The sequence below is a fragment of the Aethina tumida genome, chromosome 1, assembly GCF_024364675.1.
Source record: "Aethina tumida isolate Nest 87 chromosome 1, icAetTumi1.1, whole genome shotgun sequence".
Taxonomy (NCBI): Eukaryota; Metazoa; Arthropoda; class Insecta; order Coleoptera; family Nitidulidae; genus Aethina; species Aethina tumida.
In genome coordinates this window covers 17,132,099-17,151,064 of record NC_065435.1, presented here as the reverse complement: position 1 = coordinate 17,151,064, position 18,966 = coordinate 17,132,099, and the positions used below count along the sequence as shown (strand labels likewise).

At 27.7% G+C, this 18,966-nt stretch overlaps 1 protein-coding gene across 5 annotated transcripts; it reads left to right on the top strand.

The window, feature by feature from the left end:
• The first annotated feature begins 390 nt into the window (after positions 1 to 390).
• Positions 391 to 18,697, top strand: LOC109601062 (casein kinase I). Of its 5 annotated transcripts, XM_049965882.1 has the most exons (11): positions 391 to 874; positions 5,383 to 5,430; positions 6,827 to 7,060; positions 10,231 to 10,385; positions 12,812 to 12,926; positions 13,308 to 13,747; positions 14,532 to 14,534; positions 14,911 to 14,985; positions 15,408 to 15,488; positions 16,545 to 16,738; positions 16,823 to 18,697. In XM_049965882.1, exons 2-11 carry the CDS (start codon positions 5,391 to 5,393, stop codon positions 16,872 to 16,874), a joined length of 1,389 nt encoding a protein of 462 aa, XP_049821839.1. In that variant the 5' UTR covers positions 391 to 874; positions 5,383 to 5,390; the 3' UTR covers positions 16,875 to 18,697. The 5 variants fall into 5 exon arrangements, with proteins under 5 accessions (XP_049821839.1, XP_019873006.1, XP_049821829.1 ...); XM_020017447.2 differs by lacking the exons at positions 14,532 to 14,534; positions 14,911 to 14,985 and having other exon boundaries at positions 16,632 to 16,738; XM_049965872.1 differs by lacking the exons at positions 14,532 to 14,534; positions 14,911 to 14,985 and having other exon boundaries at positions 393 to 571.
• The last annotated feature ends 269 nt before the right edge of the window (positions 18,698 to 18,966 follow it).

The following is an 18,966-nucleotide window of genomic DNA, read 5'->3' as shown; positions in this document are numbered from 1 at the left end:
ACAATAAACGTACCAATAAATTTATTTAGTCAGTTTTTAAATTTGCCAATGACAATCAAAATGGATGATTATAGAATCATTTTAGTTTGACTTGAATAAATATTGTAATAAATTGATCGAAATATCTGGCGCGGGAAGTTTTAAAAACAATTACATCGGTTGCCATGGAGACGTAACATATGATTCACCACGCCTTCATCAGTATCACGCTTTCTTCTAGTTATATTGTTACAATTTCATTAAAAGCTTATGATCGTTTGTTTGCAAAATATGATTTGAAAGGGCAAAAAAATCTAAAGGATTTGAGAATAATAATTTTTCTACCTTCAAATGCAAATTATATCGGAAATATAAATTGGCGCATGCGCGGTTGCGTCGAAGAGCTAAAGTCAATGGTACGGCACAATCTCTGTAGCAAGGACTTGGCGTATAAGGTGCATTTTTGGAATTAGAAAGACCTTTTTAGGATACATTGTGTTGTGCAAATCTAGTTTTGAGTTGTTAGAGTGATTCTATTGATGGTTCGAAACATAAAATATCGGTTTTCAGTGCAAAAAATTCCAATGACCGGGTATGTAATGTATAATGGCGTTTAATTCATTGAAACCTAACCACGGAATATGGATATGAAATGACATTTCTTCAGATATCGTCAACTATAGACTATAACTAATTATTATTTATTTTATTTGTGCAATTTTTCCATCTCTCTCATTTATTACTTTGTGTTTTTATGTGGATTTTAAAAAATAACTGTGATAGTAACAAAATGTGATATAAACGTTAGAAGATGACTTTGTGAAGTACAACATTTCCATGTATTGCTTCAGTTTTAATCCAAAGGTTTTATAGCATAAAATACTACAAGAAAACGGTGAGTACCACTACTTTAGTAAATTATTGTTTCTTTTAGCTAAATGTCAAAGATTACATCCCAAAACAAACCACAAAACTATTACTATTTTGCACATTATTTCAATAATATTTATACATGGTTTATTTATTCTGTTTAACCTATGTAAACCTTATGTAGGTGATTTGTTTAAATGATTCCATTTTTACAAATTATTTCATTATCTAAAATGTCACTTTCCTTAGTTATGCATGCTCTATATATTATGTCTATGGGTGAATGATTCTTCTTTTTGTAAAAATCTGAATCATCAGTATCATCATTATCATCCAAATTCTCATCATCTTTACTAGGTTCAGTGACAAATTAAGTGACATGAGAGATTAGAATAAACAAATATATATATATATATATATATATATATATATATATATATATATATATATATATATATATATATATATATATATATATTAGTTTATATTATATTTAATCTTCTTATATTAATATAAATAATATATTTTCATTTAGTTAAATCCTGTGACATGATAATCTAATTGTGATATCTTATCAAGAACAGCATTTAAATAATGCGATTTGTGTTCATGACGTACCAAAGCAAAATATGTTCAAAACATTGCTGTTTATATAATTTTATCAATTATAATGAATTTATATTGTTGAAAATATTTTTTGTTTTATTATGATTGTTACAAGAAAATACAAGTAACTGATTTTTTGTCAGAAATTATAATTTATGATAAAAACATTTGAAAATAATGCAGATATTAAATGTAACAATAAATTATATTGTCTTAAATTTTTCCCATATATTTAAATTTGCCAAATACACAAATATTCCTTGTATAAAATATAGAAAGTGGATTCATTTCATTTTGTATATAATAATTAATTTTATAATAAATTCAATTGCTTAAAACACTTTTGCGACTTCCTGATTAAAATCGTAACATTTTTTTTAAATAATTAGATGAATGCTCTAAAATAATATCATATGTTTAAAGACAGTTTATCATAAGATTATTATAATTATTTTTTTTTGTAAAAATAATTTGTTACTAAGGTATTTGAATACTTTGAGCTCAACTTTGTCTTTTGCTATAAAATTATTAAGATCTAACATTAAAAAAGTAAAGGTTAATAAATCTGTATAGAGCGTGCTGAAAATTGTTTCATTTAATTTATTTAATTAAAAAAACATTTTTACATTGTATGTAATAATAATAATAATCTTATAATTAGTTTATGTATTAAAAAATGCAAATAAATAATAAAAATATTGATTTAGACAGTTTTAAATCTTATGTTCAACTAAGAAACTACAAATCTTCTTAAATTAATATTCTCAAATTAATGGAATTAAAATGGCTTCTGTCTCGTTTTTTTAATATTTGATCAGTTGTTATTATGATTGATATAGAGCAGTAGTATGCTTTCAAATATATAATTACCAATCTAATAAATATTTGCTATATTTTTTTGTATTATCAGTTTACAATGTCATATTGGTATGTATGAAAATATTTGGTAGAAGGTCAATGTATTATACCTTTATTTAAATAATTTTAGTCTCTTCTCTTGTATAGATAGTCTTACTTATATTATGAAAATTATTTGTTTAAATTTATTTTTATGTTTTAATAATTCCATATTTAATAACTTAAAAATAATACAATATATAATTTTTATCAGTTCTTAAATACTGTGCTATGTTTAATAATCATTAATGGTAATATCGTTGAATCATAATTTTAGTGGCCAATAAAGAATTTTAGAAATCCCTATCTTAATATTAGACAATAGAAAATAAACTAGTTGTGGAAGTTGCAACTAAGTAGATATTATTTGGGTACTTAGTGCAGAATATGATATTAAATAAGATTTTTAAACCTCAGTTGATTTTTATATGGAATTAAATGACAAAGGGAATAGGTGCAACTGGTGACTTTTAGTAATTTCGGGCCATAGCTTTATTGTGTGTTACAATAAAATAAAAAAATATACATATTTAACTAATCATTTACAACATTATATTGACCTTGCCCACTGGACTTCCGACTTTCCTTTTTTTTTCTAAGGCATCCACAACTTAGGTCATTAGCCTGCTTTATTAATAATATTGTTAATGGCAGCTAATACATTAAGGAAAAATTAAACTATATAAATATACTTAAACTACTTTACTTTGAAACTTGTCTAACTTTTCAATTGAAAAAGGGTTGAAGTAAGGGTGAAGTTTCTTTATCTCCAGTAAAAACACTTCTGATCATTGTGAACTGATTGTTAATTTTTGTTAATGAATATCTTTTACGGTATTTGAGAAATAAAATTATCTAAAGAGCGAGTATTCCTTTTTCCTGTATCTTTCTTTATTCATCAAAATGAAGATGTAAAAGATAAAAAAATAAACAAGTGCAGTTTTCGTCTTAAATGCGTCACTCTTAACATAAAATTGTACATTACAACTAAGGTAAATAAAATAAAGTCCTATGGGAATATTTTCGTCACGTACCGTTGTAGTTAGCCACTGTCATGGCCTTACAAATATTTTACTAGTTTTTCATTGATTTAGTTTGAGTCATGTAGCGGCCAATGGAGTTTTATGGTACAACCCTCACTTGCCTTCCAATGATCAAATTTAAAGATACAAATATTATATAATTATTGAATTTTAAGTAAATCTTAAACTTATATTTATTATTTGAGTTATTAAAAACACACATTTTTCTTCATAATTCTATAGCTATTGATTAATTTAATATGATTATTGTGAAAAAATAAAATTTTAGTTCGTTATTTAATTTGTTGGTTTCCCAAGCCGTTAATAAGATTAATTTGACTACATTCTTACACACTTCAGTGTTTCGTGAAATAACTTGTTTTTAAATTTACTATATAGATTAAAGAAACCATTTAAAATATCACACTGTTCAATCAGAAATTTTTTATTAATTATGTCATAGACTCATTTTAGATACAAAATCAGCACAAATCAAATTTTTTATTGCTTTATTGATAAAATTATATTCTGTTCTATATTCTAATAAATGGAAAATCAATCAAACTAACAATTTAAAATTATTCCTTTTGATTTTTTCTTTTTGACCCTTAAATAGAGCTAGTTACCTAAAATTTTTTTATTTTATTTTAAGGAACCTCCGAAAGCTTCAAATCAAATGTAAATAAATTATATTCATAAGAAACTACTCAAGAAGTGAACTCTGACGTGTTTTAAATTTGATCCTTCGATGATAAATAAATGTAATTTGAAAATTGTTTATTTATTAACTAAAATTTGAAGTTAGAAGTGTAACAAAACGCCATAAATCGAGCAATCTGCTTGATAAAAATACGTATTAAAAGGTGATAACAATAACAATACACCATGGTGACAGATCTACAGATAAGTTCTCTCATTGTCGTAACGTAATGAATGGATCACTGCTGTTCTAACACATACGAGTGGAAAAAATTCCATCCTATCTGATATTTTCGAGTCGATTTAAAAAATTGTTATAATTGATGTCAAATGAAACAGAGTCTAAGTCTGGTTCATTATCTTCTATTACCGTCTATAACTAATTCTGTTCGAACTTGCTGGTTTCGTCCGCAAAACTAATTATAGGGATTCGATTTTGGTGGCCACTGCTGGTTAATAAATTTCCTGTCAACCTTCTGTATTTTCAACATTTTTATTTATTATACTTATTTTTGAAAAATATTTTTCTCTGTGAACTTGCTAATCAGTAAGTTTATAAGTCCCAACTAGGTAAATTGTTTAATAAATTTAATTGAACTATTCATAAAACAAAGTGAACCTTCATACATCTGTAAGTCAAATACAAATACGACCTCCAACTTTTTTTGGTGGTTGCTTTAATATTGATCCCACCTTTTTAAAGTTAACAATTAAAGGTATCATAAATTAAATTATGCTTGTGTCATTTCACTCTTGTTATTGAAATAAAGGAGAATTCATATCTAATCTAAAAAGGACTTTAATAATAATATAATCGCTAGGTTGTATGATGGATTATCCACGTGACAATTGATAAAAACTCATCTGTATCTTTTATTACCTCTCGTTCGTTACTTTTGAATGGAACAAGATATACATACCATAGACTTCGTAACCATGTAAACCATGTAAAATGTAAATGTTGTCCATGTTGTCCATGTTATGTTAATGGAAAAGGTGATCTCTTATTTGAGAGAAATTTTTATTCTCTGTTGAAAGCTATTTTGATAGCAATAGTTATACTGTATTATTACATAACAGAAGACAGTTTTAGTATCTGAATAATCAGAGATCTCAAAATGTTACTTGTAACAACTCACATTAAGAAAAATTAAACTTTGGTTTGCAAATATAGTCAAAGCTATTAATTTAGGACATTTTTGGATAGTTTTTTCTCTGTATACAACTATATACAACAAATTTATACTCATTATTTTTTATAGAAAAATAATTAATACAATTGTATTATAAATTTGTTTTATCTTTACAGGTTCAAAAATGGATAAAACGGACCAGAAGAAAAATTCTAAACGACATGGTAAGCATAACAATGGTTAAGTTGAAAATAAATATACGTCTATATGTATTGTATGTATGGATGGTAATGTGTAACTATGACAAAGTAAACTTTATGTCTATCTTTGGCACTATAAAATTAGGAGCTAAAATGGAACACGTAGACCTAATAATAATCAAAATATGTGTGTGATTTCCATATTGCTTCCTACTAATTAGCTTTTAATTAATAATTTATATTACAGTTATAGTTCAACATTTCATAATTCTTAATCATTTATTGAGACTTACGATAACAATTCAATGTGAGAAAAGTAATGACTAAATTTTACGAATACTTCTGATTGTTTCCGATAGTATTTAATTAACTAATAAAAATTCCTTAATCATCTCCTGGGTTGGCTCTTTCTCTTCACTAGTGGTAAAAGTGAATATTTTTGATAAGAACTCCCTCTATATCGAGGACTTAATAAAGTAAAATAGGATATTGCCGCTTGCATAATATTGAATCAGGTAGGAAGTGCGAATGTTGTCACATGCGTAATAATAATATTGATTCTCGGTATCTGATCTGATATTTTCATTGCTCTCTAACATACACTATCTAATCCTCTAATATTGGATACAGTTTCTGATAAATATTTTGCACACCTACTGGTCTACTTTCTTAGAATTGCCAGCCCACATACTCTCAGGAACATCATTTAACTGTTTAAATTACACAAAAAAATTAATACTACTTGATATACAAATAGTATAGAATATTTACTTTTACATTACAACTATTCTTATGTGCTAGTTGCTTCTAGGAGGACACTTATATAAATTTCCATTTTGTGGAATAAAGCTACAATATCGATCACTTGGTACTATTTGTTGATCAACATACATTACAGGTGTAGATATTAAAGGACTGTGTAAATAGTCGACATATGTAAATAGAATATACATGTAAATTTAAATATCAGTGATTTTAAATCACATTATTATAAATAAGAAAACGATTGTATTGTTTTTTCCCCATTTTTCATAGAACCTTCTTAATTGAAGTGTGACATAAAAGTCAAAACGTACAACATATATATTCCAGAATTGTAAAGATTGTTAAATATAATTTTAAATCTTTTCTTGTTATTTAACCAGTTTCCTGTTAGGTGCTTTTTTAACAAAACTTCGTTGTATTTTATATACATAGATTTATATTAAATAATTAGTAATTTATCCCAAGGTTTATTATGACCAACGACACAACTGCTGAATAGGAGATCGATGTAAAGAGACAAAAGTTGTATCTTTCACATTCTTAATAAAAAAAACGTGAAAACGTTTAGGTGCAGATGAGAGTTTTGAAATATTTATTGTTAACTTTTCGTCCAGGCATCGATTTGCTATATGCTAAATTTATATATATTTTTTAGGTATTAACGAATCGCATGGCAACCGTCATAGTGTGAACTCTAGTTCCGGGGTCCTCATGGTAGGGCCAAACTTTCGTGTAGGTAAAAAGATTGGCTGTGGTAATTTTGGTGAACTTCGCTTAGGAAAAAACCTGTACAATAACGAGCATGTAGCCATAAAAATGGAACCGATGAAATCCAAAGCGCCACAACTGCATTTGGAATATAGATTTTATAAATTATTGGGCAGTCACGGTATGTATAATAATATATTTCATTATTATTTGTGTAAATGCCGAGTGAAATGTTTAAACTTTATCTATATCTTAAGCCATATAGTTAACAAAGTTTGTTTAATATTTAGATAGTCGCAATTGTCATTGAAATTTGGAAATTTTTATGCATTACAGATAATTGTATTCATTAATGATTCTTGGAGATTATATTAAAAAGGGTCTAAATCCGGCTCGTACACTCAACAAGTAATAAGATTAATAACCTTAGTATGCCTAGAATTATTGTGATGAAATTTCCAAATTACCTCACAACTAAGACATTATTATGTGGTTCATAATTCATTTTGATATTTACTTTGTAAATTGAACCCTTACGATACTAAGACATGCATTCTAAAGTATGATAAAGCTTCCACCATCTTTCATGTTTACCTTTTTAAAACTTATTTTAAATTCTCATATCGCAGCTCAACCTTTCATTTTCTTTGATAACTTAATATTTCTTTCTATAACACACAACATTAACAGACTTTTTTAAATAAATTAAATAAAAATTATTAAAAATGAAAAGATAATTAATTAATGGAAGTCTTTAAAATATAAATATAAATAAAATTCAAAATCATTTCTCTCATTTTCTAACTATAATTAGAAATTTTAAATGTTGATTCATTTTTTAAATTAAATACAAACATTTTTGTATTTTTTATACGTGTGTTGAAGTTGAAAATTTATAAGAAAAGTTCAGAAGGTAACAAATTTATATTTATAAAAATGTGAATGTAAATTCGTATTGGGTTTGTTGTTTATTTTTTTATATATTTAATCATATTTTCTATATACATTAATAATATTTAATTAAATTACTATTTACATTATTATTTTCACAACATAAAATATGCATAAAGTGAAAATAACAACTAAAAATTGAAATGCATAGAACGTGTTATTACTAATAGTTTTAATCTCATGAAAGGTAAATATCTAGCTGGAATGATCATCACAGTCAAATATTATAGTATTATTATATTTGATTATGTGGAGTGCTATCCTATACTTATGTATAAATAATACTTGCTTTCATTTACATATAAATTTGACTTATTAAATCGTTCCTTATCGAGTTTATTATCTATTATATTGACTTGTATTGTTTGATATAACTATAACACTTTATTATTATTAATATAATTTATCCAATCTAGACCAGACACTTGGTTTTTAATATTAAACTTTTAATAATATTCATATTTCAAATCCAATTCACTTTAATTGTTAACTGTTCAGTATTCCAATAATATGAATTAATTAAATTATTAACCTCATATAACTTCGTCTCCAAATTTTTTCCAGTTGTATTACAACTCACAACATGAATCTTCAAGTAACCCCATTGGTAGCCCATTGGTAGAACCTGGTCACTTATAATATGAATATTTTGTATGTCATGACTCATGTCATATGATATACATGTATGTTCAGTGATGTGCCACTGTAAAGTTCCCATTAAACATCAAATATTTGTCAGTTAAGAATATTCACTGGAACTTTCTTTCTTAGGGTCTTTTAATCAATTTGGGAACGTTTTCAATTTCCAAATATTTCCGGAATGTTTTCCTCTCTAAACATATGTTATGTTATTCGGGGATAATAACTTCTTTTTTGTAATTACGAAAAAACTTTTTTAACTACCGTTCCATCAAGTTTATCAGCTTCAAGCAATTGTCTTGCCGACTTGTGGGAAATTGTAATCAACCCATTTTTCGTCGCATGTAACAATACGATCAATAAAGGCCTATTTGAGTTGCGTCCAAGGAGAGAATTGGCAATTGACAAGCGCCTAATTTTGTTATCCTCACTTAATTTATGTGGAATCCATTTGTCAAGTTTTAGATCGAATTCATTGCACGAAGTCTCTTTCTGGCGGTTGATTCATCTCAGTTTAAGGACTTCATCATTTACACCATCTTCTACCAACGCATTTTTAAATTCATAAAGCAAATTTGCACAAATTACACCACTTGAATAGACCAAAATAATAATAAATACCATAATTAGAACCAAAAATATAAATTACAAACCGTAAATAAAAAGGGTTTAAGTTCAGTCTGTTTAATCAATCAGTAATAAGATTAATCACCTTCTAAAATCATTGTGATGAAGTTTCCACATTACCACACAAATTAAGACAATATTATGGAGGTTCAGAATTGACTCTGACATTTACTTTGTAAATTGAACTCTTACAATGCTAAGAGATGCAGTCTAGAGTAATAAAACTTCCAACATTTCTCATATTTACCTTTTCAAACCTTTATTTTATATTCTTTGTTACAGCAAGTCGTAGTCTTGCCTTTTAATTTTCTTTAACAACTCAATATTTCACTTCGTGGCACTTCTAATCCATTGTTATTGTGCTCTGGCACAATATTTGAATATTTATTGTAAAATATAATTAAAATTATTGAACAAGGGAAATGGGAGAATATATTTTCTGAATAGCAATGCTTACTCATGATCTAAGTATGTAATCATCTCTAGATTGATTCGTTTACATATATATTAAGTTTTAATTTGTTGCTTTATTTATCAATTATTACATTTTTGAAATTATTTAGAATAATTCAATTGATTGTACTTTTTTATTTCATACTCCTCCATGATGTAATTTTATGGTAAAACACATTTTTAAAAGATTGGAAAAAATTGCATTTAGATGAGGGTAGTAATTTTTGATTTTTTACAGTACATTAAATTGATTCTTACCCATTACTTAAAGTTACAGAGAAAATTTAAGTTACTTCTGTTTTAGATTTATTTTAGTTGAGTTTTGAGTTTTTATTACTTTCAGTCATTTACGAAAATGTACAGAAATTACAACAAAGCACTTTAAGTCTTTCGCCCTCGTAAACACTGCTTAATTATCGTGGTATTAGCATAACGACATAGAATTTCATTAGATTTACCACTTATTTATTTTTTAATAAATCCATTCATTTGTGTAAACTGTTTAATATAAGAATGTAAGTCTATACAGTTGTGTTGAACAGAAGAGCTTAACAGTAAGGGTGAATGAATGGGACTTTGGAATATATCACTTACTCTATATTATATTATTTTATATGTATTGTATATATGTATAGACCAATTTCAAATAAAATTATAATAGTGTTGTTAATAATAAAAAAGTTACAGAGGGCATCCCCGATGTGTACTATTTTGGTCCTTGTGGCAAATATAACGCATTAGTTATGGAACTGCTAGGACCAAGCTTAGAAGATCTCTTTGATATGTGTGACAGAAAATTTACACTCAAGACTGTACTAATGATTGCAATTCAGTTGGTAAGTAATATCTTTAATATCTTCCATCATTATTATATATTTTTGTTCATTGTATACACGGTGTTTTACGTATTTGATTCATTAGAGATTTATAGAGAACTAAATATGAGACATTAATCTGATTTTTTTAATGTATATGTGTATGTTGTTTAACAATTAAAATAATTTATTTCCAACATATATTTTTAATGGTTTAAAACGTTAAATAATTGGCGTATTAAGCATGCAGATCATGTATTAAGAAATGGCGTTATAACACATAAACAACTATAAAAATTTACCGTTCCTATCTGAATCATACCTATTGCGTACCTATATGTATTATGATGAGGAAATGTGCAACCAAACTACCTTAAAATGTTCTGTATGGTGGAACAGTAAATTAAATGTTATACATAAAAGTTCTGGACCTGCATATTTTTTTTTAAATTTTATGTTCTGTAAATTTAGTGTCGTTCAATGTTTAAATTAAATAAAAATGTTTTCGTTGCATTAGTTTAGCGATTTTTTATGTTCGAAACATTGTTCAATCTCTACCATCAATTGATAAAATACTTGAAGATAATTACCATTAATTGACATCTAGCTAAATTTGTAAATCTTGAATATCTCAAATAATCACAAAATGTCAATCGTGTTCAATAAAATAGAGAACATTAACTGAATTTCATTTTTGATATCTACAATAGCTAATTTGGCAAAATTTATTTAAACGTTTGTAGTGGGAATTTCTGTTTTAGTTTGAAGCCCAAGGATGTGTAGGTTTTTGAAGTTTGAAACTGTTGTGACGTCATTACAAGTTTACACTGATTGATTTATTTTCGAATCCATTAAAATGAATAACTTTTATAAACTGACAATCTATTTATTTCCCAAAGGAAAACATTTAGTAGTGAATTTATGTAAATCACTTTAAAAACAATTATACTTAAGTGGTGTATCTTTTACAAACAATATAAACTAGTAAAATAAGTATGGAATGGTAATATTGAAGATAATATTTGTAGACATTTGTGTAAGATCAAAGAGACGTTTAAAATGATTCACTTAACTAATACATTGAGAAGTTTATGGAGAACGGAAAAAGGTTTGATTTGAGAAAAGTGAGTGAATATTTCTTGTATTAAAAATGATTCTGTTAGTTTTAAATCAAAAAACTAAATATTCAACTGGCAAAAAGTAGAGCAACTTTTTAGTAAATGTCTACAAAATCCACAATACATTTTAATTTTACAGTATATACCAAAGTAAACTAAATTAATACAATGCCTCGTGGAAAGAAATTATTTTTCGAACTAAAATTACTGATTATATCGTTCTTTCAATCCGGTGAGAGAAAAATTAATATAGATCGATTATAACGCGTGTTTTACAACAATTTTCAAGATTTGGTAATGTGAAAGGAAAAAATAAAACTGAAGGACCAAGAAAAACCAAAGGTTTCTTCAAGATAAACAAATTTTATCCCACTCTAAAAAAGATTCTTTCCTGAGTTCTAGCAAAATAAAAAGTCTACTTGAGACACAACTTGGAATCAATGTTTCTTCAAGAATCGTAAGAGATAGATTACTACAAGGGGGGTCTTCATGCGAAGAGGCCAGTCAAAAAACCACTACTATCAGAGAGGAACAGACAAGCCAGAGTTGAGTTTACCAGGCCCTTTTTATATTGGACTTTAAATGACTGGAAACGAGAATTTTCTGGTGTGATGAAATCAAGTTCAATCTGGTTAGCAGTGATGGGATTTTATATGTAAAAATAAAAAATTATATTCATAAAAAGTTTACCGTACTCACTGTTAAACACGGCGACAGGTCTGTAATGTTTTTTCAGGATTTGGAATGGGCCCACTTTTTTGAATAGAGGGTATCTTGGATCGTTTTATATATAAAGAAATATTGAGGAACAACATGGTACCGTATCAGATAAAAATGTCACTAAAACATTATTTTCAACAAGATAATGAGCCGAAGCACACTTCAAAATATTTGTGTCAATTTGTTTGGTAGTTATGCATAATTATAGGAATTTTACAATATATTAGTGTAGAATTAATTAAAATACTAATAACAAATTATTTGTAGTAATAAAACTTTAAATTGCATAAGTTGCTCTACTTTTTGTCAGCCCAAAACAATCATTAGTAAAATTAAACTTTTTATTTTTTTTTATTGTTTAACTATGTAATTGTTAAATTTATAAAGGGAAGTTAATTTTTAATATACATTTTTTTGAACATATTAACCAAGACAAAAATTAGTTGAATTTTAAAAAAATTGCTCTACTTTCTATCAATGATTAAAGTCTCTGTTAATTTAAAGCGGAAATAATTCATGGACAAGCTGTATGTCATAATATGTTTGCAATATTCAGAAATTTTATTTCTTTTAAATTATCATATTAATTGTAAATATTTTTTTTTTTAGTTACACAGAATTGAATATGTTCACTCTAGACACTTGATCTACAGGGATGTAAAACCTGAAAATTTTTTAATTGGGCGAACTAGTACAAAAAGAGAAAAAATTATTCATATTATAGGTAAGTATATTTTTTATTATTATCGTACATTTGGTAATAACGGATTTCCCTTAAAATCAACTTCAATGACTTATATTTGTTTCTCCTTAGTGGGAGATGAGCAAATTGTTTGCTCAACTCCCTCTAACAACTTTTATTAACATACAACTAAATCCTAATGAACTTACTTACACACTATATACCATACAGTTTTTAAATGAATCCAAATTACTCAATAAATATTTATTTATTAAAATAAATTAAATGAAATTTCTATTAAAGCTTTATGTATGTAAGCTTTCAATGTAGTATTACGTTAATTACTGAATTGTACATGCAAGTACCAGTAACAGAAATGACAAATGACAATGTTTAAATTAACGATTTTGTATTTGTTCGTAGATTTTGGTTTAGCAAAAGAATATATTGAGATTGAAACAAATAAACATATACCCTACAGAGAACACAAATCGCTGACGGGCACCGCCAGGTATATGTCGATAAACACCCATCTCGGGAAAGAACAGTCGCGACGAGACGATCTCGAAGCGCTCGGCCACATGTTCATGTACTTCTTGAGGGGTTCGCTACCGTGGCAGGGTCTGAAAGCCGATACGCTCAAGGAGCGGTATCAAAAGATCGGGGACACTAAACGTGCGACGTCGATCGAGGCGCTCTGCGAAGGACACCCCGAAGAGATGGCAACTTACCTGCGTTACGTACGGAAATTGGATTTCTTCGAAACACCGGACTACGAGTATCTCCGATCTTTGTTCACTGGACTGTTCACGAGGAAAGGCTTCACGGAAGATGGGGAATTCGATTGGAGTGGGAAAACTATGGTATGTTTCAATAGATCTAACAAAACATTCAATTCAAACATTTACTTTTTTCTAACATTTAAGAAAATAAGATAAAACACACTATTTACTCTTGAGATGGTTATTCTCACGCTATTTCTTGTACAAGAGATTATTTCAATTAATCCAAATAACAAAACAATTAAGAAAGTTTTTAGTGATTCTCTAATTCATCGGTGATTACTGGTAATGTGTTTATTCTTTACTTAAGAGTATTATTATACTATATAGTGTATTGTGTATTATACAATGTCAATTTGAAAATAATCTATGATTCATAAACTTTGAAATGAAAATAAGTTGAACAGTTTTAAGAAATGGTGAAAGAGAGTGTCCCCAAAATGTGTGTACAGGTTTCTACCTCCAATTCAGAAGATGCAGGCCGTTAAAGTTGAATGCAATTTATGTGAGGGTGCATTACTCAGATATAAAAAAGCCATTTAAATTTAAATTTTTGGTTCATAGTTTGTTTTCAAATTAACGACTACTTGATTTTTTATTTTTAGTAACGTATATATTTCTATTAATTAACTATAAATCTAATAAAAAATTCAATTCAAACATTTACTTTCATCTAATATTTAGGAAAATAAGATAAAACACACTATTTACTCTTGAGATGTAAATATTATATAGTAAATTGTATAATACTTATTATAACTTACAAAACACTTATTCATGGAAGTTGTATGGCGATGTTTTATTCCACACTGTTTCTAGATTCTAGAGATTACTTTGATTAACCCAAATAAAAAAAACAATTAAGACAGTTTTTAGTGATTTTGTAATTCATTGGTGATTACTGGTAATGTCTTCACTCATTACTGAAGAATACTTTTATATGTGTTGTATATTATACAAGGTGTCAATTTGAAAATGATCTATGATTCATAAACTTTGAAATGATCATAATTAAATAAGTTGGGCAGTTTTAAGAAATGCTGAAAGAGAGTGTCCCCAAAATGTGTGTACAGAATTCTATCCCCAATTCTAAAGTTGAATGCAATTTACGTGAGGGTTGATTACTCAGATATAAAAAAGCCATTTAAATTAAAATTTTTCTTTTGGTTCATAGTTTATTTTCAAATTAACGTCGACTAATTACTTGACTTTTTTTTAGTAACGTATGTATTTTTATTAATTAGCCACCAAACTTGTACATGTTACAACTAGTAAGAAATGCACCACCATCAAATAAAATAAAAACAAAGTCTGCAAAGGTAACACACGGTCCAGTTAAAACTACGATCAGTAGGCTAAATAGTAGACATGTTACATTAAATATTACTACCACCCCGAAGTAGTTCAAAATAAGCACACCCAAATGAAAGTTTATAGGTTGTGTGACCTGGTAATATCCATAACATTTTACAAATCATGGCGTGTATATGCTTTCACTAATTTTTAAATGTTAAAATGTTAAGTAAGCAAGATGTTTCATGATCTAAATCACCCACTCATTAGATTAAACAACAATTTTTTCATCAATAATTATCTATACATTGCTATTGGTAGAATAGATTAGTATTTCAAATTTAAGCTAGTGAACATATAATGTGTAAACCTGAACCGACTGCTTTAAAATAAAAATTTATTTCAATTATATTAAAACCCAATTTTGACTGACATCGTTTTCTTGTAGAGTACACCTGTAGGCTCTCTTCAAACAACCGCACATGAGATTGTTTCACCGAATAGTCGAGACAGGCATGCAATACCTAAGGTAAGTTACGTTTATACTGTGAGTTACAATGCAGAGGCACACCGTTTCATTCAACATTACTTTAGTTCATTTTTTAAAGAAACGTGTCTCTATGAAGCTTCCTAAATTTAAACTCACTGTATATTGTTTTTGCACGATTTGTTTTACTTTTTTAAAAGGAACCTTTTTGCTGATTAATATATTAAATAAATTATATTTGAGACCGCATTAACTAAATTTATTTCTGCTTTGAAAATGTATTAATTGCTTTATGTATTTGTGTATTTATGACTCAAACAGTAATAAAAAAACTCATTCTAAATATTATATTTTTGGATCGTGACATGGATTGATTATTCAATATATCTGAACTACAGAGTCATTGAATTCTTGATGGAGTTGGAACTCTGGGCTCTGATATATGTATTCAGTGTAATTATTGGAAATAATGACTGTTCAAGCAACTTTGATTTGCAGCAATGCATTTATAATACTTTAATAACTTGCACTATTCTATGAACTCTGGAATCAACAGAACACCAACATTGGTTATTTTTTATATAAAAACATATAAATAGTATTTTACACTGCAAGGGAAGAAAGTTTGAGATTCCTGCCTTGCGCGCCATATTGCCCGAGGCGTAGCCGAACTTTCTTCCCGTGTAGTGTATACTATTTTTCTTACTACCTCGGCTACGCCTCGGGCAATATGGCGCGCAGGGCAGGAATCTCAAACTTTTTTCCCGTGTAGTGTATACTATTTTTCTTACTACCTCGGTCGAAAGTACGTATTTTGCTCCCCGGTTCCACGACAGAAAATAGTATTTTTCTGTCGTGGAACCGGGGAGCAAAATACGTACTTTCGACCGAGGTAGTAAGAAAAAATAATTATATATAATAAGTCTCCCTCATATTAATAATGATATAATAATTATTATTAGAAATAAAGAAATAGATTAGTGCAGGGTGTGCAGGTAACTATCGTGGCAAGAATCCAAAAATAATTAAACAAATATTGTTATGAACATTTGAATAATAAGCATTTCGAAGCAAGTTTTAACATGAGTTTTTTTGTAGACAAACAAAACTAATGCGTGGCCTGAGGCTTCAAAACAAAGCACTTTGGGTGGCATAACGCCCGCTGATCGACACGGTTCTGTGCAGGTTGTCAGCTCGACGAATGGCGAACTGAATACAGACGACCCCACCGCTGGACACAGCAACACGCCCATCACTCAGCCGCAAGAAATCGAACTCCTCGATGAAACAAAGTGGGTATTATTTATGTACATCAAATTTTACGTGTCGATTTTTATGTGCCATATGGACAACAAACGGTTGTTATTTTGTTTCAGGTGTTGCTGTTTCTTTAAGAGAAAGAAGAAGAAAGGAGTCCGCACTAAATGACTACAGTATAGTGAAACAGACCAGCATCTCACTCTGTTGCCATGCGGTCACAGTAGTGCAGCAACATTAAATTGACATAGTTATTGAAGACCAACGTCACTTGTTAATTGAACTATTTAAATAGCTAATTTATAGGTTAGCCTTAATTCTTTAATAAGATATTTTAAGTCGTACCATATCTGTGAATGTATACAGACGCCTTACTCGATATGTCGGTTCTGTACTTTCCTTATTATTATTTTTTTGTCAACCTCTATTTATCTTTTATCTCTAAGTTCTGTCATTATTTATTATAATTACCAAATACTATGTTTTATATAATTACATAATAATTTTGACTAGTTTAGTGTGTGTTCTAGTAAACATGTTTTAACAATAACTTATAATTTTATTACTACTCAGTACAGCTTAAGCTAAAATAATAATAATAATAATAATAATAAAAAAACATATAAAAGAGTAAGGCCGAGTTTTTAGCATGTTTGATATAAAAGAATGATTCATACTGGACAATGTAAATCTACTATCAAGTTGTACATAATTATCTTTTGCGGTATTATTAAATTTTTCTGTTTTCTGATATCATAGAGTGACAAGATATGATAAATAGATAATCTAATGAAAAAGGTCACAGTTTCATAGTTTCTGTATATATTTTAGTGGAAAATTTTTAAGTCTAATTTATTGAAAATAAACAGGACTACTATCACAAAATATTCATCTATTTATTTAAATTAATAAAAATTACCTTGACACTGAACAAATTAAAAGTACATCCACATAATCGGAGGTTGAAACATTATGTCTGCATCGTTGTATTATATTTGTACTTAAAATGTATTTACCATTATTTATTCATATTGCTATATTGTTTCGATTCAATAATTGATTTAAAAAAATACATATAATGATAGTTCATTAAAAAATTACACTCTCTAGATACTCAACTTGTTGTAAATCAACAAATAACGTTTATACATCTGAATAAGTGCAACAATAAAAAAAATACTTAATTACTATCTTATAAGTTTTACGTACTTATTTTTGTAATATTTAATAGTAGTATCTACAATAAACAATAGAAACATGGATAATTTTAATTAGATCTTTTCTTTGTGGAGATTACTCTCAAAAGCACATTTGCAAAATTGTAGTATATCAGCACCTTCCTCATGTTATTTGGAACAACTTAAATCAAAAATAATTTGCTACAGACAAACAATATTTCATGGAATTTTATACAATGGTTAGTTAATTAATATTGAATTATTATGAGGAAAGTTATATGCGGTATTTAACGATACACGATTATCACTCAGGGAAGGAACTAATTGATTAAACAAGTACTAAATGGATACTAGTTGCATATTTCCAATGAAAATATTGGATTATTCTATCAAATCTGTCACTCTTTGTACGTATTCCTTAATTCTTTTACGTCAAATATTTGATCGAATATATATATATTTGGACTAAAATTAGACTAAATCATATGATATTGAGTATATTCAAACGTTACTTTATTCGTGTCACCCAAAGAGCAAACTAGAATATTAAAACAAATTGAATTTTTGATAATTGTAATATTTACAGATCCTTTTATTTTGACAATTGTATTTACAATATAGTAATCTGAAGGTAAAAAAAAAGTTGTGATTTAAGCATTGTGTAAATTTGCTTTGTTGTTGATCTCAAATTAAAAACGATCGACTGCTTTTACTTCTTTGACTTGTGTGAGGAGTGTTTATTTCACCCTCAGCTATATGCCAACATTATTTCCTTTCATTTGTGGCTATTTTTAAAATATATAATGTTAGAACATGGTGCATTATTATTTCATTACCCTTTTGTATGTAGGGTATCTATAACATTTAGCGGCGTTCGTTCATATTATCCCCTCTATTTATCTATTTATCTACAATATTTGCCTCACTAGCCGATTTACTTTTTCAAATTCTAGTAGGACTTAAAACCAATTAAACTCGGCAAGCTCTATATTTACATTAATGTATGATTTGTATATAAAATTATATTTAAATATATATTCCCTTAGAAACAAAGAGTTCCCCGAAGTTTTTTTGCAGTTTTTAAT